Below are 22,549 nucleotides of genomic sequence, written 5' to 3' on the forward strand. Positions count from 1 at the left end.
TAGGTCCATTTTGACTTAAATTTAAAGTCTTATGCATGTTAAATTTTTTTTAGCTGCCGATGTAAACTATATTGCATGCTGCTGTGCCTCAGTTTCCCTTCTTAGAGCAAATGGTGCATAACTTTGTTTCCAATTAAATCAAACCTTCTTTAATCTGGTTTGTTAATATAATTCAGCGAAGTATTCACCCTTGTATCTGGGCTTCTTTTCTTGCCCTTTCCATAGCATTGACAGTCACCTTTGCATCAGGCCTTAGTCAGTGTTGTATCATAGCTTTGCCATGCTTCCATAGCAGGGCCTCTCTTCTGTCCCAGTTCTCTCTGTGTTGGGATCTTTGTTGATCCAGACCTGCTGCCTGGTAACCATGAAGAGCATCTTCCCAGGTGTCCCCAGACTGAGCCAAAATCTTTGCCTTATGTAATCCCACAGACAGTCATAGTTCCCAGTCACTTGATCCTCCTTCGGTTATGTGCTCTGTCTGGCAGCTAAAATTCTCAAAACTCTTGGAGTCTGGTTTTAAAGGTGCTATATCCCTATTATGGGTATATGGGGTTGCACCTGCACTCAAAGGATTATTGACCTGCAAGAGATGGTAATTAGTGTAGTATAGCACTTTGTCTACGAGGAACTGGAATTATTTTAAATTTGCCCCCTTTCTATCTTATGCTTGCCTTTCAAGGGACGCTGTCAAGCTAAAGTTTTTTAAAAGTTAATACCCGTGTTTCAAATAATAGCTCTGAATACTGAAAATTTAAATTAATTTTTAAAAGTTTACATTTTGCTTTTTATTCAATATGGGCAGTGAAACAAGAGTGATTTGTAGTCATTTACTTCCTGCTTCTAATGTAGAAATCCAGTGCCACCCAAACTCTTCCGGGGAATGTTTATATTTAAAATAAAATGAATATGGAATTAAAACTTTATCAAAATTAAAACACTGAACTTTATGCTTTGAATTTTTGTTTGTCAAACAACTGGTTAGAACTTGCTTCTAGGAAACTAAGTGAGAAGTATGCAATCTTTTGTTTGGACTATCTTTTGTGTGATTAGCTCAATTGTTTTGGCAGAAATAAAGTTTGTCAGCTCATTGTAGGTAGAAACATAGGCAGAAGATGTGGGTATATTTGCCATTAACAGGTTGGTGTAGCACGGAAGAATTTGTAAAGTATGGGTATTTATTTGGTTGAGGTTAGACAACCTGTAGAGAACAACTCTTGTGTGCCACTTTAAAACAAAGTACTAACATTTCTATGTATCTAAAGTAACACATGTTGAGAGCTCTAATTGGCGTGTACTAGACAGTGTGTTTTAAGTGAAAGTTTTTTAGACGTTTCAGTGTGAAGCATGCATTTATGATTATCATGGGGCTAATGTGTAATTTCGTGGGAACAGATCTTCATTTTAAGTGGACTAATTATAATCTAGCTGAATGCTATATTAGAGTTTCCGACTGAATGCTTTGTCACGCACACCCTTCCCACGAACGTCCACTGCTTTTCCCTTTGAGTGTCTCCATTGACTACCGCTTTTCCACCATATTAAACACAAGCTTTTGGTCCTTACACTTAAGGCCCTTCACAACCTAGCTATCTACTTACCAGCTATTATATCATGTGCCTTATTATATCTACTCCTCTGGCAATGCTAGTTCCTATTGAACTTTTATCTCCTTTTCCCACAAGCACATAATACTCTCCTCCATCCGATTCCTTAAGCATGGAATGCCTGCCCTCCTTATATTAACCTGTAAAGCCACTACCCTTTTCTCTTTCAGATCCTTCCTACAAACCTGTCTGACATAATGTCTAAAGTGAACTGCTAACTAATGTTGTTCATGTTTCTTGCGGTTTTTTTAAACCAATAAATAGCTCTAACACTGCTGTCTATTTATATAACCAATTTACAGTGTGTAACTGTGTGCTGCTCTGTTTCCTTTCCTCCCTTCCCTATTCCCTCGGAGTTGTATCTCAGTTTAGATTGTAGGCTCTGTGGGACAGTGACTTCTTTATTGTAAATTGTACAGCACCTAGCACGAAACCCTGGTCTGATTGGGTGCTACTATAATGAAAATATATTAAGTAGTGTGGGGGAGATGAGTATTTTAAAACTGACCGTAGATCAGTCATAAGGAGTTGATCATGTTTTCTGATTTTATGGTGGTGTTTTCTTCTCTCTGCTAATTTATTTTTCTCCTGCTCCTATTCTCTTTGATGTGTTCTTCTGTTCTACCATCCCCTTATCCTGTTTACTTTTATTTTCCTGTTTTCTCCTTATTGTTACCCTTTTCTTAGAGACCAAATGAGAGGCTTAGTGTGCTATCAGAAAGACCAAGAGAAGACATACTGTTGGAGGAAACCCCGGTTAGTACTGATGTAAATTAACACATCTTGGACTCTTAGTATTATAGACATTGTTTTGCTGACTCATTACAGTATGAACATTTTATACGTTAGTATCAGAGAAATCAATCACTGGTGTTGGAAATGCCTATATAATTATTATTCAGAGTAATAGCCGTGTTAGTCTGTATTTGCAAAAAGAAAAGGAGTACTTGTGGCACCTTAGAGACTAACCAATTTATTTGAGCATAAGCTTTCATGAGCTACAGCTTACTTCATCGGATGAAAGCTTATGCTTAAATAAATTGGTTAGTCTCTAAGGTGCCACAAGTACTCCTTTTCTTTTTGCATAATTATTATTGTGGCCAGTGCTCACTGTAACTGTATATGATGACAGAATAAAGCAACACCAAAATCACATTTGTAATTGGTTTACTGAGTAGAACCTTTCTGTGGCGATATCTCCCCTTTAAAATGTCTTTATTATCAATCATTGCTCGTCCTCAGTGAACCATGCAATTGGAGTCTGTGTCCCTTGTTGTCATGGTTGCATTTGACCATCAGTGCCAGCTGAAAGAAGAGAGGAAAAACTAAATTGATGAAGAAATAAAAATTAAAAAAATCCAAACCAAAACACCTTATGAATCATTGTGCATTAGTGAGTCGTATTAAATTGTTTTCTTCTGCAGCTGATATGACTGTTATCTTCTTTATAGGTCCAGCAGTTCTCACCTTCTCTTCCAACGCAAGTTACAACTGCCGTCAAATTTCAGGTTGGCGATCTAGTCTGGTCCAAGGTGGGAACTTATCCTTGGTGGCCTTGCATGGTTTCAAGTGATCCACAGCTTGAGGTTCATACCAAAATTAATACAAGAGGTAAAGGAGGACCATTGAGTGGACATGTTAGATACTATATCAGTAATTGCTCCTTAATTAAACATATTGCTATAAAATACAACTGACAACTTATGCCAATTGGGAACAGCTCCAGAGTGAAGTTAGCAATGATGAGCCAAAAAACTAACTTTATTTAACTCTCTCAATGTGACGCAAACAGATCTCTTCTGTTGCTGTTCACCTAGTGCAATTCAGAAATGCAGAATTGTCTTGATTTCTGTTTATAAATACATTCAACTGTTCATTTAAAAACAAATCAGAGGAAAGTATGCAACTGAGTAAATGATTGATTATTGATTTATCTTTTTTTCCTAATATTTGTTTTAGAACATGTGCTCATATAAAAACAATAACCGATTAAGTTATTTTGGAGTGAATTTAGAGGAAAAACAAGTTGTCCACTAAGTGGCATTTTTGCGGGGTCATTGACATCTGGATATTTTGAAAATGAAATTTTGAATGATTAAAAAAACCCAAGATTGCCATTGCTACTTCATTGATCTGGCTTAGCTTCCCCTGGTCCCAGCTGGAAGATGTGGCCCTTATGGTCTTCCTAATGGGATTAAGCATTCAGCCTGTTAAATAGGAAAACTTCAGTCGCACAAAACATTGCATGATTCCTATGTTAGTAATATGAATAAACAAATGCATGTATGTACTCAGACCATGTGTTTACTTAGTTTAGAGAGAGATTCTGTCACTTAACTCTTGTTGAGTTAGTATCCTTACGAGTAGTCCTACTGCTATCCGTGATACTGCTTGGTGTGAGGACCAGGTACTGCCACCCTTAGACTGTAACCTGAAGGCAGGGACAATGCCTCTTTACTTTCTAAAGTGTTGTGAAAAGTTGTTACAATACATAAATGTGCAACTTCAATTTCTCACAGAAAGTTAGCTTTGTTAAATGTTTCTATTTTAATAGAGATGAGTTTCAAGCAAATTAAAAAACTAGGTGGCTAGGATGTTAGAGTAGCCGTTCGTGTGGTCCGTTCCCCCGTCCCCCCCCCAATTGACTTAGTAGCTCTAGTTTAGCTTTTAGTCTGACTGCATAATCTTATATAGGCACTTTTATAAAACCATATCAGATGTATAAGAAATGGAGCTGCATGCATTTTATTTTCTAGCTTCTATAGAGCTAAGGAGAACTTCTGTCTGTAAGAATTGAATGAGTGGAGTGGAGTAAGAATGTTAGGCTAATATATCCAAGTAAACACATGAACTGACTTCTGTTGATAGTACTGCTTACTAGAGTGTGTTTTAATTTCAGGTGCACGTGAATACCACGTTCAGTTTTTTAGCAACCAGCCTGAGAGGGCATGGGTGCATGAGAAGCGGGTTCGAGAGTATAAAGGACATAAACAGTATGAACAATTATTGGCAGAGGCTACTAAGCAAGCCAGCAACCACTCTGAGAAACAGAAGGTATGTTCAGCACTAAATTCAGAGTGTTATCCACAATGTCTATCAAAGTAAAACCTAAACTTACAAAGGGGACCCATCCTGAAACTTATTGTAGACTGATGCATATTCGAATGTTGGAAAAATAAAGTACTGTGTGCATTCCACCTGTGACTAAGTAATCATACTTTGCAAAGATAGTTAAATGTTTCCATATGCCATTATGTCCTCCTTATGGATAAGCTGTTATCTGAGCTTGTTTTATCCCCAGTGCAAAATTGAGATGCAAGTATTTGTATCCCCCATCCCCTTTCAGTAACTTTCTTGGCTGTAGTCCTTTTCTGGACACTTAGTTTGTGTGTGTGTGTGTGTGTATGTATGTAACTTCAGAATAAATATTAGATCACTAATTTTCAGTGTTTCCGTTATTAATATATTCCTTAGAAAGCAGTGTACGTTTTAAATAGCAATGTTTACGCTCTCATCACCATCCCATACGTTTCTGATGTTATGTAGATTCTGCTTGTTAGCAGTCCCTCAGTTGCCAGCAAAAGTTGCTTTTATCCAATAATTGCTAATAAATGGAAGGCAGGTTTGCAAGGCAGCAGCCAGGGAAGGAAGTGCTGGGAGGTGAACCTGCCTGCAGGGAGAATAACCGAGTGAAGGTGCAGCCCTCATGCTGGAGCTTTCTGCAGGGAGCGGGCGTGTTGGGGCCACAAAGCTGCACAGTACCTCTCCCTGCATTCTTCCATGCATCTGATGAAGTGAGCTGTAGCTCAGGAAAGCTTATGCTCAAATAAATTGGTTAGTCTCTAAGGTGCCACAAGTACTCCTTTTCTTTTTGCGAATTTAGACTAACACAGCTGCTACTCTGAAATCTTCCCTGGTTGCATCTCGGAACGTCCCAGTGCAGCCCCCTGGCAGGGATCCTGGAGAAGGCAGGGAGAAGTACTGTGCAGCTCTGGCATCTGGGCTGCAGCCCCCTCCCTGCTGTTGCCCTGCCCACAGCCTCTCCTCTCTGTCTGCTGCCCCTTCCTGTGTGGTCCCTGTGTGCATTCAGTTTTTGCTGGGCTGCAGCCCCAGAAGGGAACACTGGGACATGCTGAGCACTGGCTGCAGGCAGATTTGTGAGGCTGCAGTCAGAGGAGGCATGTCCCAGCACTTCCTCTCCTGGCTGCAGCCTCACAAATGTGCCTGCAGAGGGTGCTCCACATATCCCAGGGTTTCCTCATAGCGGTGTAGTCTTACAAACATGCCTGCAGATGGTTCCTTTCTTCCAAAAAATGTTGCTAATAAGCGAGCAGCATGTTGTTGCTAATATCCGAATCCTATCAACATTGATATTAATGGGATGGATGGTTCCCAGCCATATGTTGCCATTAACCGGAAGTTGCTAATACCAGAATTGTCCTTCAGCGAAATCTACTGTATTTGTTTAATTGAGAAGGGAACTATTGGCCAGACCGCCAGACTTATCACTATATTTTGGTGGGCTTCTCAAGTAGATATTTAAGTTAATTAGAAGTAGTAATGAATGGGGAATGGGAGGTTTAGAAGAAGAAACAGGATTAAAATAAGTGGGTGAATTGGATTATCTTCTGGCTCATATATCTACAGAATTGTGGATTAAACTTTGCCTGCCATTGTCTTTAGAGGGGTTGCTCAGAGCAGAATCTGATTCACAAATTTCACTGGTGATGGCCCAGTAAGAATCCAGTTTGACTGTCAATTCCAGTCCGAGTTTGCAGGCCTGGTCCCCAGAAATATCTTGTAAACTGAAAAAACATTCACCTGCAATCTGAGATACATCAGGGTCCTTGGAATGGCTTACATAGGGTCATTTTGTAGAGCAGGGCCACATTTTAAACTAGTTTATTTTAATTGAACATTTATTTTAATGTAGCCAGGAAGCTAAATAAAATACATGTAATAGAGTTCTCTTTTTGTCTTAAAGATTCGTAAGCCAAGGCCACAAAGAGAGCGTGCTCAGTGGGATATTGGTATTGCCCATGCTGAAAAAGCATTGAAAATGACTCGGGAAGAAAGGATAGAACAGTATACCTTCATTTATGTAGACAAGGAGCCAGAGGAGGCTTTGTCCAAAGCCAAAAAGACTGCTGCCCCTAAATCAGAGGCTAAAAAGAATCGTCGGCCTAAACCAGCATTGAACGCTCAGCCAGAACAGACCAATGCAGTATCCGCATCCCCCTCATTATCAAATACTGAGGTGCGAAGGCAAAGTCAAAGGAGGCAGTCAAGTGTGGAAGAAGAGGAGCCACCACCTGTGAAAATAGCATGGAAAACAGCTGCAGCCAGAAAATCCTTACCAGCTTCAATAACCATGCATAAAGGGAGTTTGGATCTTCAAAAATGTAACATGTCTCCAGTTGTTAAAATTGAACAAGTTTTTGCCCTACAGAATGCTGCTGGAGATGGAAAATTCATCGATCAGTTTGTTTACTCTACCAAGGTACACACTTATTTGTTACTAACTCCTTTGTCTGTAAATAACACACACCCACAATATTTAGTATGGGGCTCAAACTTAAGTGTCCACCAACTTTCAAAATGTGATGGTCTATGCAGGAAGCTTTTATTAGATACTACATAAAATCTGTCAGGTCCCGCTTTTTATAAGCAGCCCCGATAAATAGAAACATCTTAAAACTTTACTAACTACAAGGGCTAGTATAACCAGCAGTCTGTGGGGTTTTTTTGTTTTCTTTCGTTTTTTAAGAAATGGAGGGTGGAGGGTTACTCTTTGGTTTTAGTGACAGAAATTTCTACAAAACCGTTAAGCTATTGCTGAGAACTTTTGAAATCAATAGCTACAACAAGCCACTTGTTTAATTCTAGTTTCCCACTTTAAATCAGAATTGAGCTGCTCAGCCCTTCTGGGTTAAATTGGATCTACCACTTTGGTGCCTGTTTGCAACAGGTGAGATTACAAGATGGTGCGTAAATAGTGAGTTAAAAGCAAAAAAATGAACAATCCTGTGTGGTAAAGACATTTTTTTAAAATAGCTTTTACCTCTTAGTCTCATGCAGATCATCAGCAACCCCTCAGTCAGTGTAAGCAGCAGTAGTGGGGCTAATTGGCTGCCTTACTTTTCTGCCCTGTCTTCCTTGAGGACATATATGTGCAGTAACTCTTCACGTAACGTAGTTATATTCCTGAAAAATACGACTTGTAAGTGAAAGGATGTTAAGCGAATCCAATTTCCCCATCAGAATGAATGTAAATAGGTGGGGTTAAGTTCCAGGAAAAAAAATTTTTGCCGTACAGTACTATAGTTGGGAGGTGGTCCCACCTTACCCCGCACGGGCACAGCCCACTGGCACTGGAGGCAAGGAGGCTGAAGGTGCTGTAGGCTAGGAAAAGGACGTTGCATAGCTGCAGCTTCCCCTACTCTGCAAGCACCAGGGGCTGGGGGCTCAGCCCTTGGCCTGCCCACTCCACCACTTCCCCCAAGCCCCTACCCTTGACCCGCCTCTTCTCTTCCCCCGCCCCCCTTACTCCACGCATTGCATCCTCGCTCCTCCCTCCCCTGCCCGCAGCAATCAGCTGGCTTGCGCATTCAGGAGGGAGGGGGGAGGAACAAGGACATGGCGCGCAGGCTCCCACTCCTTCTCCCTCCCCTGCCCCCTGAATGCTGATTGCCGCAGGAAGGAGGCAGGGGAGGGAGGGGGGAGGTGCACCCTTCCCCCTTCCTCCTGCCCATGGCTGGCAATCAGCTGGCTTGTGGAGTTCAGGGGGTAGGAGGGAGGGGGAAGGAGCGAGGACTCTGCACACAGCCTCCCCGCTCCCACCCCTGCCTCCTGCCCCCGGCAATCAGCTGGTTTGAAGAGGCAGGGGAAGGAGGGCGAGCTTGCGTGCCCCGAGTCCTCTCTCCTCCTCCTCTCCCTCCTGAACACCGCAAGCCATCTGATTGTTGTGGGCAGGAGGTGGGGAGAGAAGGGGGAAGGTGCTGATCTGTGGGGTGTGCCAGCGGGTGGGAGGTGCTGGGGGGGGTGTAGGGGAGCTGATGGGGGGCTGCCAGCTGTGGACAAAGCAGGCAGCCAAATGTTGTCATAGCGAATTTTAAATGGAGCATGTTCTGTAATTGAGCAGAGATGTAAGATGGAAACAACATTAAGACAGAGGACATTAAGTGGGGAGTTACTGTATTTTTAAACTTAGGTACTGGAGCCCTTATGTGTATAAGCACATTAGGAATACCTACAACAACAAAAAACCCACTAGTGCTGTTCAGTGAGAGACTGGTGCATGCAGTATATTTATTTGAGGGGGAAAACTTGGAGTCTGTCTTAAGAGGTTTCCCCTCACTGTTTCTAAATTGCCCTCCCTCATGGTGGTAATCAACGTTGTGGCTTGAATTCCAAGTTGTAAGTGATTTCCTAGTAGACTTTGTGGTTATTGAATTAATTTGCATGGTAGTCTGATCAGGTAATCACTAACTTTATTTGTGTTCTTTAAAAGGGAGTTGGTAACAAAACTGAAATAAGTGTCAAGGGACAAGACAAGCTTATTTCTACATCAAACCAGAAAAATGAGAGAGCCACTGCACAAAATGCATCCTCACTCGAAACTACTTCTGGGTCAACAGGTAGGCAAAGGTTGGGACTCCTTGACTAAATCTTAACACATGAGCATTTAAACAGGATGCAAAAGTCAGGGTTCCCTCAGGAATTAGAAAATCATTATGAATGTATTTCTCTTTACATAATGATTGCAGCAAGTGTGGCATATGTAATCCACAATGGGTGTAGTTACTTGGAGGGGTGATCTTTATGGCTCTAAGAATTTTAAGTGATGGGTGAACTGCCTTAGCTAAGCCACTTAGAATCCTGGACTTGAGGGAAGGATGCTTGGCCAGTCTGAAGCAAGTCAGCATATCTATGGGATGGCTATGATGGTGGAGAAAAGACAGGGAACAATGGGTAGTGTAATAGCTCACTAAGTTGGGAGGCAGTAAAATGGTTCTGTTAGCAAACCATTACAGTGGCTTTTGGCATCAAATTTCAAAAGTAGCAATTAGGACCAAAGCAAATGAGGCAAAAATCAGCATAGTCTTGTAGTTGGAGCCAGACTTCATGAATCGGGGGTAAATTCTATTCCCAGCTTTACTGTTTTCTTGTGTGACCTTGTACAAGATAATTAATGTCTCAGTGCTTCAATTAATCCTGTTGATAAAATGGGATAATGCATACCTTTCTGAAGCACTTTGAGCACTCTATTAGGCACTGTGTACGTGTCTTTAAGAGAGAAGAGTGTGAAGCAATCAAGAGTATCTAGAGGCTTAGAATAGGAAAGAGAAAGCCTAAGGCAAATTCTCTGAAGAAATTGAACTTAACACACATGCAGGGAGAGAAGAGTGAGTATTTAAATTGAATGAGTAACTTTTACCTTGGAGCAGAAAAGCGATTATTGATGCTGTGACTTCAGAAATGGCTATGGGTTTGGCTCTTCTTTCAGTGGGGATGGGCTAATCCCAGCAGAAAGTCTCTGGGAGCAAATTGATAAGACATACTATAGAAAGAGGTAGGGTGGAAGATGATGGGGGAGAGAAACAACTTCAGTCATTCTCAGCTGAACTTCCATTTTCAAGTCCTTCCTCCTATTGTACTGGTTTTAGTATTTCAGCGAAACGGTCTTTATCTTCGATGTGGAAAACACATCAGAGATATTATGTGTTTGGACATATGATTGTAATCATATTATAGCTAGTATAGACTGTGGAGAACACCTAGTTTAATAATGAATATGTGAAAAGTAAGTTTGGGGTGGGATCAGAGTGCATTCATTTGATACTCAACAGCAGGATGAACAGTTACCTTCAGTCTGGAACCAGAAAAGGGGGGTATTTGATTCAGCTTAGGTGCCATAAAACTGACTACTCTTTCTAATAGTTTTTTTTATCTTGTAACGTTATTCAGTGTCACCCTTGCTTTAGTTATGTAGCTGAGCAAAGGACCTGGTCCTAGTGTAGTTAGCTCTCTTTTCAAAACAAAAAAATAAAACTAAAGACACCAAAACAAAAAACTCTCACACCATTCTGCATATATTGGAACACTCTTCCCCAGCCCACACAGTTCAGCTCCTCGGCATATATAATTCTTGTTATGGAGTGTTACTTTAAATCTGCTATCCCCTGGGTTTTCACAGCAGACTGTGCCTGAGGACTTTCAAATGCAAGATGAGCACTCTGGATTTTTTTGACCCTGGTGTGAGCAAGATGGGGTTTCATCTGCTGTTGATGACAATCATTGTCTCTCCAGCTTATAATTGCTATGGTTCTGGCAGCTTTTTCCAAACTATTGCTACTCTGTTAATTGCCCAACAACAGAGGAGGTGCTCTCTGTTTTGTTTCCGTCCCCTGGAAACGAAGGGCATCACCTCCACAATTCGCAGTGGCTCTTAGAGCATAGGGAGGGTGAGAATTCTGAGCCTCTTTTTTTTCGTTTTCTCAGGTTTTTTGGATACGTAAAACATCACCTGATAACACCCCATACAGTGCATGAGCATTACTTCAGTATACACTCCAAACAGTCACTTTCAAAGCCATTTCCAAAGTCCAGACAATTATTGGTCCCCTCTCATGGAACATAACTGGAAGTCCTTTTTTCAAATTTAAGGTCACCGGAACTTCAGAGTACCTTTACGGTAAAGTATTTTACAGAATGACTCTGGGAGCCCTGATGCATAAGCCACAGTGAGATGTACAGAATTCCATAATACTGGGGAAAATCTGTGTCTGTAACCTGGAATCTGATACGAGAACTACCTTGAGAATTCTGTTTAAAGGGGAGACTGGAGGTATAAATGGAAACAAAACTGACCCAATGACTTGGTAGCTAGTGAGGTGCACTGCTGGTTATAAACCAGTCTGAGCCTAGCACTTGTTCATAAATTGCACAGAAGTGGGATAAGAGTATTGTGGAGGTGATGCGCTGAACCTTTGGGGAATGGGGAACACAGAGTGCATATTGCACTACTTGGGCATACCACTGGCATCCAGTACAAAGTGGCATTGGTCTCCAACGGCACTATCTTCTCTGATACAGGTCTTCCATCACAACATAACTCCTTCTGCTGTGTTGAGCATAGAGAAGAAAGAAGAATACTGATTAGTTGAACTTTCCTAGTCAGATTTGTCCAAAATTAGGGAACCCTTTCCATGGATAGTACAAGGCATGCCAGCTGAACATAGAGGTGACACAGGAGGGGCTGCAGATCAGGTGCCTTGGGCCAATCAGAGCAACTTTAATGTACAGTAAAATTTGAGGTATACTCTTCCCTTCTAAATCCCAATATGGGAACACTCTCTAGGACCCAAAAGTGAAATTAATCCAAACCTGAGGGGCACTAAGATTCTCCACCAAAACATGTAACTTTCTAAAATGTGTCCCTTTAAAAATAAAATCTTTAAAACCATTTGTATTTGCCAGTTGTTCCTATCAACTTCCATTGCACCAATTTAAATGCACAATTTTCTAAATAATGAGAAAGCAAGATTAACAATAGATCATCAAGTGGATAAGGGAAGGGTGAAGTTCCATGCTTCTAGAGTCCTCTGGAATAATTTCCAGCCTTCGGTTACAGCCTACCTCCTTTTCTAGATATATAGCATAATATCAGTGGAAGCAGCACAGACACTTATGGCCTCCAATAATGAATCCTCTTAACATAATACAAAAAATTCCAGATCCACATTTTTTATTCTTCTAAATAATAATCATTTTAAAAAAATTATAAAAAATATTTAATTTCTATCCTGTTAGGTCGAAAACACCTGATGCTGAAGGACAATACTGTAACTCACGATAAAATAGAATTTTCAAACTTTGGACTTTTTCTGTCAGTCTTACACCTTTAATTATGTGCTTGGTTTCAAGAATTGCACATTACACAAATGCTGTGTAGATGTTCCTCAACAGGAGCAGTGTTGTAACACAGAATATTCCTTTGCCCTTGCCATTTTTTTTTTTTTTAAAGTAGCCTGTGTTCTGGTGTCTTCAAGTATCCTAATCACCCTTATTAATCTGAGCTTGCTTTCCAGAGCATAATTTTAAGAAACCTATTCTTTAGTTTTTGTCTGCTAGAATAGCCTCCTGTCCATTGACCACCATTTGTTTTCAATTTTTTTCTCAGTATCCTGAAATCTTTATCTAAAGCTGTCAATTTTTTTATTTATTGCAACTATGGTAGCCTAGCTTTTGACTAAACTTGTACTAATATCTAGAGTTCTGAAATTTGATAAATCAGTTTATTCACCTGACCATAAAGTCAAAGGCCCAGAAAACCATGTTTTGAAGAGTGAAAGTTTGGAATCTAAGTTCTGAATCTTTAGAATACCAAGACATTTTAGGTAATGAGGTTTTTATAGTTATGGATACCTTCCAGAAAAAGCAAAAGGCAAACTAGTTAGTTAGAAAACGATCAGACCGGAGGCTCTGAAAGTGACATGTCATAACAAATTGTCACCCTATTCCAAAAAGTGGATTCCAGCCTTTCCCTTTACCCTTTTATTGGTGTCTTTTCTGAACCCAGGCCTCTCTCCATTAGATGTATTTTCTGCAATCAGGGCTCCAGCTGGCAAAAAAAAATCCTTTGAACGGACTGTTTTTAAAAAGTCTGTTAAATATCAAAAGAGCAAAAAAAGTTTTGCTTTCATTACTACAGCCATTGACTTGGTACTGAACATATCACACGAAGCTGAAATAGAAGGAATCGCGTAATAGAATCCTTTCCTTCCTCAGGTTCTGTAGAAAAGAAGCAACAGAGAAGATCGATTCGAACCCGCTCAGAGTCTGAGAAATCCACTGAAGTTGTGCCAAAGAAGAAGATCAAAAAGGAGCAGGTTGGCTTCCTCCATGTAGAGAGTTAAAATATATTTTGTATTCATAAATGTTGTGGCTTATATTGGTGCCTTTTTATTTTTCTCCATTTTGCCCATCGAGTTTCCTTTTTGGACTATCCTTCATGAAATCCCCCTGTCTGTACCATTATTGCTGTGACTCTGCTACTGGCATCTTCACAGTATCAGTTCAGGCTTTGGATAATGGGAACTCAATGATGCAAGACTCCTAATGAACCTGACATGTTAACTTTGAGATTTCTGTTGTGAGCAAAATGATTTTATGTTTTAATAATATCTATTTGATGGAATTGCCACCAGGTTCCTTCCTCTTCTTACTCTTGGTTTAGCTGCTGGTTTGTATTGAGGTTTTGTTTTTCAAAGTTTCTGATTTATTTGATCACTTTTGAAAATGGACTCTAAGAATGATCTATTTTAAAGATGAATAATCTGACTTTTATGTTGGCAGACATAAACAAAAAAACAAATCTTAGATTTTTTTTTTCTCCCCCTTAAGTAGAACTAACATGTACAGGGCACTCTTTTAATCCGAATGCCAGACAGACAAATGTTGTTGCTTTATTTAAAAAAAAAAAATTCTGAGTGGAGATGAGTAGGCAAGTTGAGCAGGTGACATACTTAAATATTTAACTCAATACACTTATTTAACAAGTTTGTCAGAGTTGTTGGTTCTTTTCCTTACTATCAATTTTTCCCTATTTAAACCATAAGGGCACCCACCCTTGAAACCTGAAACTTTTGTAGAACAAATGTTTCTTAATACAGTTTTTTCCAATGGGCTTTTTTAAAAAGGGACACAGGTTAAAGTTTTTTTTTTTAAACTTCATTAGAGTAAAATAAATATTTTAAAAAACACCCTAATTTATTCTTTGCCCATTACACTTGATTTTATTTTATTGCACTTCAATCATCTTAAAGGCTGAAAATAGGCCTTGTCTATTTTTTTTTTTTTTTTTAAGTTTCATATTTTGGTTCTGATGCACTAGTATGACACTTCCATGTTTGGGTTGCCAAAGCGACAGAAGGAAATTTAACTCTAAAAAAAGTTTGTCACTGAAACCATTTTTTTTAAAAGGCAACCTGTTGGATGTAAAATAGCTGACACGTAGGCCCTTTAACTTCTTGATGTGAGAAGTTGCGATTCCCCTATTTTTAAATAAATCCTTTTGCATTTGCAAATTCTCCTTAATTTAACAAAGGTATAAGAACCAACAATAGGAACATTGTGGTTCCAGGTTAGCTTTGCTTGCTTATACTATGTAGCTAACTAAGGCAACATAGTACATTAAATTGCTTTTCTCAGGCAAAGTATGTGACTAAAACGTAATAAAATAATCAAAGATGCACTGTAATGCACATAACTTTGAATGTATTAAATTATATTCAAAATAAGTAAGTCTTACTAACTTCTTACAATTATGCAACAATATTTGTTACCCAAAGTCAAGTTTTCTTGCAACTGATTCCCAAATTCAGTCTGTGACCACTTGGTTTAAATTTATAACTGGAATGAATACAAATGGGAAAAACAAAATGTTAATGCTACTGTTACAGTGAGAAATAGAGAAATACAAGTGATTGTTTAGATTTTATATTTGTATTACGAACTGTATCCTATACAAATCCTTCTATTGTATGTTTTTACCTATTGTACAACAAAATAAAATATTTTTTAAAAAAATTTAGATTAATCCTTAAATATTTACTAAATGTGTTTCTATATGCTTTGTTAACCACATTGCAAAGAAATAAAAGCCTGCAATTCTTAGCCTAAAACCAGGACCTTAGGAAACAACTTTCTTCCTTTAATTATGCTTTTTATCACCAAATTCTCACATGTATTACATGTATATTGGCAGAAAAATTTCTAATTTCATCCTTCTGATGTAGGACCAAGAACGTGACGTGCTTTTGGAAGATCACAAACTTGTCTACTTAAGTTTGTACTGACATGAGTTTCCAGCTGTATAGAGCTCTGCAATGCTCTATATGGAGTCCTCATCCCCACCTTTATGGGCCTTGCAGCCTTCTATACAGAGAGAAGGTCCATATCCCCAGAAGCTCAAGAGTGCATGCTTGATGGAAGTGCCTTAAAACGGCAATACATTAAGTGTCTCACTAACCTGAGTCAGACCTGTATAAGTACAAGTTTACCTTAACAGGTGTTGGGTTTTACAACAGCATCAGGGTTGGCTACAGGAATGAACGCCTCTCCTGCCTGCTGGACATGGATAAAGTTTTCCTGTTGTCTTCAAGCACAAAGGGAGTGATTGGAAAGGACCTTGCTATTGAACATATGGCTGCCTTATCACCTGGTATTCAGCCTAGGCAGCTAGGATTAAATCCCAGCAGGACAGAAGGCTTACACTGAGAAGGCGACTGCCAGACTACATCTGAGTTCAGATATGCTAATCACTTAAACTTGGATGTTTTTTCTTTTTTATACTAGGGGAAAAAATTCCTCTGTTAACTATAGATTTTCCTGTCCAAACAGGTAGAAATGGTTCCACAGACAGCAGTGAAGACTGGATTACAGAAAGGTGAGTTTGTCTGAATAAAAACAAACATTGTTTATTAGTACCCCATTTACAGGCCATTCATTATATTTCACTGATGGCTTTCAGTCTGTGTGAACTGCAAGTAATTGCCAGATGTTTGTGAGTGACTCCATTGTATTGATCTACCTTCGTTCCTCTGAGTTGTAGCCCTCTTTTTGTAATAATAGTTGGGAGAATAGTGTATGCTTGGTCTGCTTTAAAGTTTTCATGACATGATTCTTATAAAAAACCAAATGAGGGTATCTGAACATAGGCATATTTTAAGATGAATGATGCGGTATTACCTGTTGGGGTTTTATCCCTACCTGAATGGTGATAGTTCAGTAGGTTGTGCCAATACGTGAGCTATCCAGCAGTTTGACAAAAGGTTTTGTTTTGTTTAATGGCATTTGAATGCTATTGGCTGAATTACTTTTTACCCTGGAGCACTGAAATGTTTAGTGGCAAATTTCTGAACTTAAAACGCTTGCCATAAGTGAGATGTTTGTAAAGTCCTGCCTTGTGGCTTCATCTTTCATGTCTCTGTCATTTTTCTCCATGTGATCTAAAAAGAAAATGAAAACAATATTTTAGGATTAATTTCAGTGTGTTGTGTTAAGGTGCCAGCGAGATTTCAGATTCTTGTAAACCTCTAAAGAAAAGGAGTCGTGCCTCAACTGATGTAGAACTGACTAGTTCAGCATACAGAGACACATCTGACTCTGATTCAAGAGGACTTAATGATCTGCAGGTAAATGTGTGGTATTTGCACACAGATATACATTTCAGTATGTCTGACAGAGAAGTGGCATTATTGATGGCTGCAGTTTTGAATAAGCAAGGAACTCAGTCGTCAGATTCAGATAACTGAATTGTTTTGCTCTTTAAAAAGGCTAATACAATGTTATGGGAATGGTGAGAAAAATATTTCAGTGGTAGGGTGTGGGGGACATAGGCATTTTCCTGTGCTGGTCCAGTGCTGAAAAAGGATCTCTATTAAATGGGCAGTAAATTGTTTGTCACTATATATTGAGGCCCACAATCTTTCAGATAACTTTCATATGGTTTTTTAATGTATATTAACTGCATTTTTTCTTTTAATCAGTGCTGACTTAATATTTTTCCATGCCATGGTTAGCCTTTTAAATTAGTTTATTTAAAAATGGTTGTGGATTGATTTCTTTATAGGGTAGCTTTGGAAAGCATTCAGACAGCCCATCAGCCACTGCAGATGCTGATGCTTCTGATGTACAATCAGTAGACTCTAGCTTATCAAGAAGAGGCACTGGAACAAATAAGAAGGATACTGTTTGTCAGGTAGGTGGAAAGTGCATGGTATTATTGTAAACAAATATATGCTAAAGATGTGCTGTCTGATTCTGATTTTAATCTGGTCTGGTAGGAAACTCTCTTTTCAAATTATGCTATTGTATTTTGACTAAAGCTCATAATTTGACATTGAACATCCTGAAAAACGATGGAATGACCGGGCCTTGTAGGTTTCATGCTCCAGAGGTGTTTGTGGTGGTTCCCCCCCCCCCCCCCCCCCAAAAAAAAAATGGAAATGGCATTCTGCAGGTTAATAAGCCTGAGTCCATAGAAAATACAATACAACCTAAACTGGGTAATATCACCAAGCAAGCAAGTTGCTCTGTTCTGCCCTATTTGAAGATTCCATACGGTCTTTCAGAGTAAGACAAAATGAGTATTACAGTATGCTAGTCTACATAAGACATAGGCCTGGCTAACTGGCAAGGTCTGCATCAGAGGGAAAATGTTGTAATTGTCTTGCCAATTGCTTGAGATTACACACACACACACACACACACACACACCCACCATGCTTTCCCCTCCTAGCCTTTTATATATATATATATATATATATATATATATATATATATATATAGCTAGGAGGGGAAAGCATGTTTGGCAGCCGCTGCTGCATGCATGTGCAGGAGAAGAGAAATCTGAAAGCACCACAAAATAATCCTGCTTAGCTGATGCAAAAAGGATGGGAACACATTCAGTGACTGCTGGAGGCTTCCAGTGGCCTTACTGTTGCCAGTTCTGTCAGTGGCTTCAGCCAACTCTCCTGCCTTCTTCAGAAACCAGGAAGCTGTAGTGTCATAGTACGTAGAGGTTTCAGCCGGTTAATTTCCCTTGCTTCAGTTCTGTTAGTCACTTAAATTTAAACATCCATCAACAGCTTTGTTCTCTGACTAGCTATTTGCTTGTTTAAGATCTGTGAAAGCTCTGGTGAGTCTCTGGTGTCATGCGAAGCAGAGTGCTGTAGAGTCTTCCATATGGAATGCCTGGGACTGAAATCAATACCTGATGGGAAGTTCATCTGCGTGGAGTGTAAAAATGGTAAATGCATTACTGTGTTTTGAGTGGTGGGGAAAAACCTGAGTTTCGGAGCCTGATGGATTACAGTGATTGGAAAAAGCTTCAGTATTCATATGCTGGGCTGAACAAACTGAGGCAGAGATGTTCTACAGTAAATAAAGTTCTGTGCTAACTTCCTTCCCTCTCCACTTAGCAAGTACTTTTAAACGGAAAATTAGTAAACTGTTCAGTGATAGGGCTGTGTCTTCCTGTTTGTTTATCCTGCACCCTGCGCAATGGGGCCCTCATCCTGATTGGGGCCTTAATAAATGTGCAGTAGTAATAATCTGTTATTTTATAGTGAGGGAGGGATATTCTGCTTACACTGGTGGAATTGCATTAACTTCAGAGTTTTTCCTCCTCTGCCAAGTTTGCAAACTTGCCTCTTGGAAAATAGCTGATAGCGTTCATGCTGAGGTTTGTTTTATTCCTTTTCTTAAAAGGACAGCACACATGCTTTTCCTGCAAGCTTCCTGGTAAAGATGTGAAGCGCTGTTCAGTCAATGCTTGTGGTAAATTTTATCATGAAGCCTGTGTTCGTAAGTTTGCCACTGCTGTCTTTGAGTCACGAGGATTCCGTTGCCCGCAGCATTGCTGTACTGCCTGCTCAATGGATAAGGATATCCACAAAGCAAGTAAAGGTGAGAGCACAACTGGATTTGGATAGTACTAGGAAACTGCAAAATACCTGACAGAGACAAGTAGCAGAAAATGAAGATGAATATGATACTTTACACTCATAATGTGATACAGTATAGAGGGATGGGACATCAATTTATTATGAACGGATTCATTATCAGTTTGGTCATTAATAGAGTGGGTTCGCTGTGAAACAGGTCAGTCTTGGTGGGGTAATATGAAACAGCCAGCATCTTGAGAAGTAGTGCTAAGGACACCTGGAATAGCTTCTGTGTCATTTGGACTTATTTGGCTGTTGGACTTCTGGAGTTTGCTTTAAGTTAAAGGTCAGATGTACAAAGCTGAAGTACCCGTAGACAGATAGCAATGGACTGTATAACAGAAGTTCTGTCCCAAAGAGGTCCTTTCCTTTAGAAGTGAACTAAAATGGTCAAGCAAACCAAGCAGTTTTAGGTTAGTTAGAGCCAAATGGGTCTTGTCTTCACTTAAAGAAGTTCTGCATCCAACATTAGAGTTAACAGAGTGAAACAGCATGTTGCTTTTTTGAAGAAGTTAATGTTTAATATCCTGGTTAGACTAAAACCAAACTTGTATCGCAGTCTGTGAGGTCTTCTACGCTATCCCAATTCCACTGTGACATGGTGCATTTTTCTGCATTTATATTAAACAGGACGCATGGTGAGGTGTTTGAGATGTCCGGTTGCCTATCACTCAGGAGATGGCTGTATTGCTGCAGGAAGCTTGTTTGTGTCATCTCACATTCTCATCTGTAGCAACCATTCCAAAAGGAATCTCTCTTCATCAGCTGTAAATGTAGGCTTTTGTTTCGTTTGTGCAAGAGGTGAGCAGTACTTTTTTCCCCCCTTCAGTTTATATGTCTGGTGTGGTCATTACTACAGTTACATGATAAAGCTGGGGTATTTTACACAATTATTTTTTTCTCTTGGGGCTCTGTTCGCTTCAAAGCTTCCTCTTTGACTGCTGGGATAGTACACATGATATTAATTTATTTCTCATGCAAGAGTTTTCGCATACAGTTTTGTTCGGTGTGTAGACACAATTTTGAAGCACTGAGAAGGCATACTGTGTGTGCTGCCATTTGAGAAGAAAGTGAACGTTGAGTCCCCCGTTCCAGCAGTTGCAAGTCAAATCAGTAAACATTGATTCTCTGTCGCTTCAGCAAGAGGGGTTGCTTTCACCCTCTATAAATTGAAAATAATGGAGCATCTTTTAAGTGGGTGGATGGGGTTTGCTCATAAGCGAGAAAATGCCTGTTTTGACATCCGGCTCCCATTTGAGAAATATATTTTTTTTAGAAAAATGTTACAGGAATTACCACCTAAATCAGTTAAAATCTAATTACAGTAAAAATATCGTTTTTCCATATGCTGCAGCTATTTTTTTTTCCCCTGGTGTTTTTTTGAAGACCACAGAAGTCTGTCAGTCACTTTATTTATTTTAACTTCTGTCAGAAGGTAGGACTAAATATTCCAGTGCTTTAGTTTACTTTGGTCAAAAATCCCAGTGCAAAAATATCTCTACCATGTTCTTTTTGCTGTGAAATTTAGAAACATAGAGTTTTTGTGTGTAATTGTGTGTGTGTGTGTATATATAATATGTAAAAACACGTGATATGTAACACTGCAAAAAGTTCACACTGAATGCAACATGTCTTTCAACTGTTTGACAGTCAGTAGTAAAGGAGTGTAAATACATGATGAATCCTGAATCCGCTTGTTTGTATTCAGCTGTGCAATTAGAGGCCTTGTTTGTGTGGTAAAGATGGTTTTGTATGAGCAAGAGCAGATTACTAGATACAGGATCTAGAGAAAGGGGAAAAAAAGAGGGGTCCCAGAGTTGGATTTTTTCCTGGTTCCAATTACAGTACAGGAAATGGAGCTGTCACAGAGGTTCCAAGGTAAAAAACAGTTCTTTCCTTTTTACATACATCTAATTTTTTCCAGAGAAATGGCGTCCGGAGGTTCAGAGGGAAACAGTAAGTCTTAGAATGCTAAGCCCGGGAGGGGCTCTCGAAGTGTGTGAAACAGTGTTTGCAACATGGTTCAGTGCTTTTCCTTTTAATGAGCCTGTTTCAGTGCTTTGGGGCATTTCTAAACAGGAAATATGCAAAGTGAATCACGCTGGTGTTGCGTAACCATACACACATGCAGACAAACTTATGGATGTTGCATGTATCTTTATTCTTTTATTGCTGAGTTGTAGATTTCTGTATAGGTGTTTTGCCCTACTTTAAGTTTTATTTTGATTCTGACTTCATTAGCGTGTGTACAAGTGCACAATCTAAAAACAAAAATTCTGTTTTCAGATCTCTGAACTATAACTAGCAAAGCCCATTTGTATATGTGAACTGAACCACTCGGTTAGGTACTTTGTTTTAAACATTAGTTTGAACACCTGTGTCAAACAAATCTCACTCATCTCATATTAATATTCTAGTTAACAATTATGTCCAGGTGCCCAGAAAAAAAAATGGGGAAAAAATTGCTTGTCTTCTCTATCTTTTCAGCATAGAATTAGTAAAGCTCTTGAATGGATTCTACCGTAAGCAGAGCAGAGATATGTAAAACAAAACTGTCCAGAGCTTCAAGATTTATGCTAGTTGTGTGGAAACACTCTGACTTTGGTCTCAGATGCAGGAGCTTATATCCTACTCATGAAGAATCAGCTGAGAATTGGTGACTGATTGATGGTTGGTTGATGAGAGATCAGATTAGAAATCCCTCTTTAAAAGGGCCAGCAGTGGCCTCAGCCTGACACTATAAAGACTTACATGAGGGATTCCATACTCTGGGACACTGCCTCTTCACCTACTGTTGTTGTAGTTGCTTTTTCAATGATGGGGCAGGTCGTAGGGCTATGTCTATTGCTTGGAACAAGTTTACTTACATGAGTGAGTTTAGAATATTGGCAGTCTCAGTTTATTAAAGGCTGTGGTTGTAATGAGATCGGAGTTGAATTCCATGATAGGCTTCCAGAATGCAGGAACTCCAACATTTCTAGAGCAGCTGTAGTTTGTTTGTAATATTACAATATACCAAACAGCATTTTAAAGTTACAATACCAGGATAATTAGCTATCCAGTAGCATGCGGTATTTGTTTCTGTGAAGGACCACAACGTATCTGGAATACACTCAGCTTTCAGAAGTCAATCTCTGCTCTTGTGTTCTACACCTCCCCTCCCACCTCTTTATAAACCTATAAAACTTCGTCAGAAATGTATTCATCTCTGTTTATGAAAATGAAGCTCTCCGGGATTATTTTTTAACATGCTGACCATGTGCTCGGCACTATACAAATACAAAATAAAGACAGTCACTGGGTCTATTAGGTAAGTTCCCTACAGGTGGGAAGTTTTGTGCATGTATTTGGCATCAAGAGTTAGTGGGAGACATGCACAACTGAAACCAGAATTTGGTGCTAGGCTTCCAAATCTGAATATTGGTTGCCTAGTAG

At 39.5% G+C, this 22,549-nt stretch overlaps 1 protein-coding gene across 6 annotated transcripts in view; it reads left to right on the plus strand.

Moving 5' to 3' along the window:
- The window catches only part of NSD3 (nuclear receptor binding SET domain protein 3), a 57,792-nt gene that overhangs the window by 16,323 nt on the left and 18,920 nt on the right, over positions 1 to 22,549 (plus strand). For 5 of the 6 annotated variants that reach the window (XR_012666147.1, XM_048829501.2, XM_048829503.2 and 2 more), the window contains exons 3-14: positions 2,292 to 2,360; positions 3,056 to 3,215; positions 4,504 to 4,658; positions 6,589 to 7,104; positions 9,115 to 9,241; positions 13,395 to 13,495; positions 16,008 to 16,053; positions 16,671 to 16,801; positions 17,239 to 17,367; positions 18,291 to 18,417; positions 18,879 to 19,076; positions 19,745 to 19,915. Coding sequence is in view for 5 of the 6 variants with exons in the window: in XM_048829501.2 (XP_048685458.1) it covers positions 2,292 to 2,360; positions 3,056 to 3,215; positions 4,504 to 4,658; positions 6,589 to 7,104; positions 9,115 to 9,241; positions 13,395 to 13,495; positions 16,008 to 16,053; positions 16,671 to 16,801; positions 17,239 to 17,367; positions 18,291 to 18,417; positions 18,879 to 19,076; positions 19,745 to 19,915 (1,930 nt within the window). In the remaining variant the exon portion in view is untranslated. The remainder of the gene's footprint in view (positions 1 to 2,291; positions 2,361 to 3,055; positions 3,216 to 4,503; positions 4,659 to 6,588; positions 7,105 to 9,114; positions 9,242 to 13,394; positions 13,496 to 16,007; positions 16,054 to 16,670; positions 16,802 to 17,238; positions 17,368 to 18,290; positions 18,418 to 18,878; positions 19,077 to 19,744; positions 19,916 to 22,549) is intronic. The other variant, XM_048829502.2, reaches the window with a different exon arrangement.

Source organism: Caretta caretta, chromosome 26, assembly GCF_965140235.1.
Source record: "Caretta caretta isolate rCarCar2 chromosome 26, rCarCar1.hap1, whole genome shotgun sequence".
NCBI classification, from domain to species: domain Eukaryota; kingdom Metazoa; phylum Chordata; order Testudines; family Cheloniidae; genus Caretta; species Caretta caretta.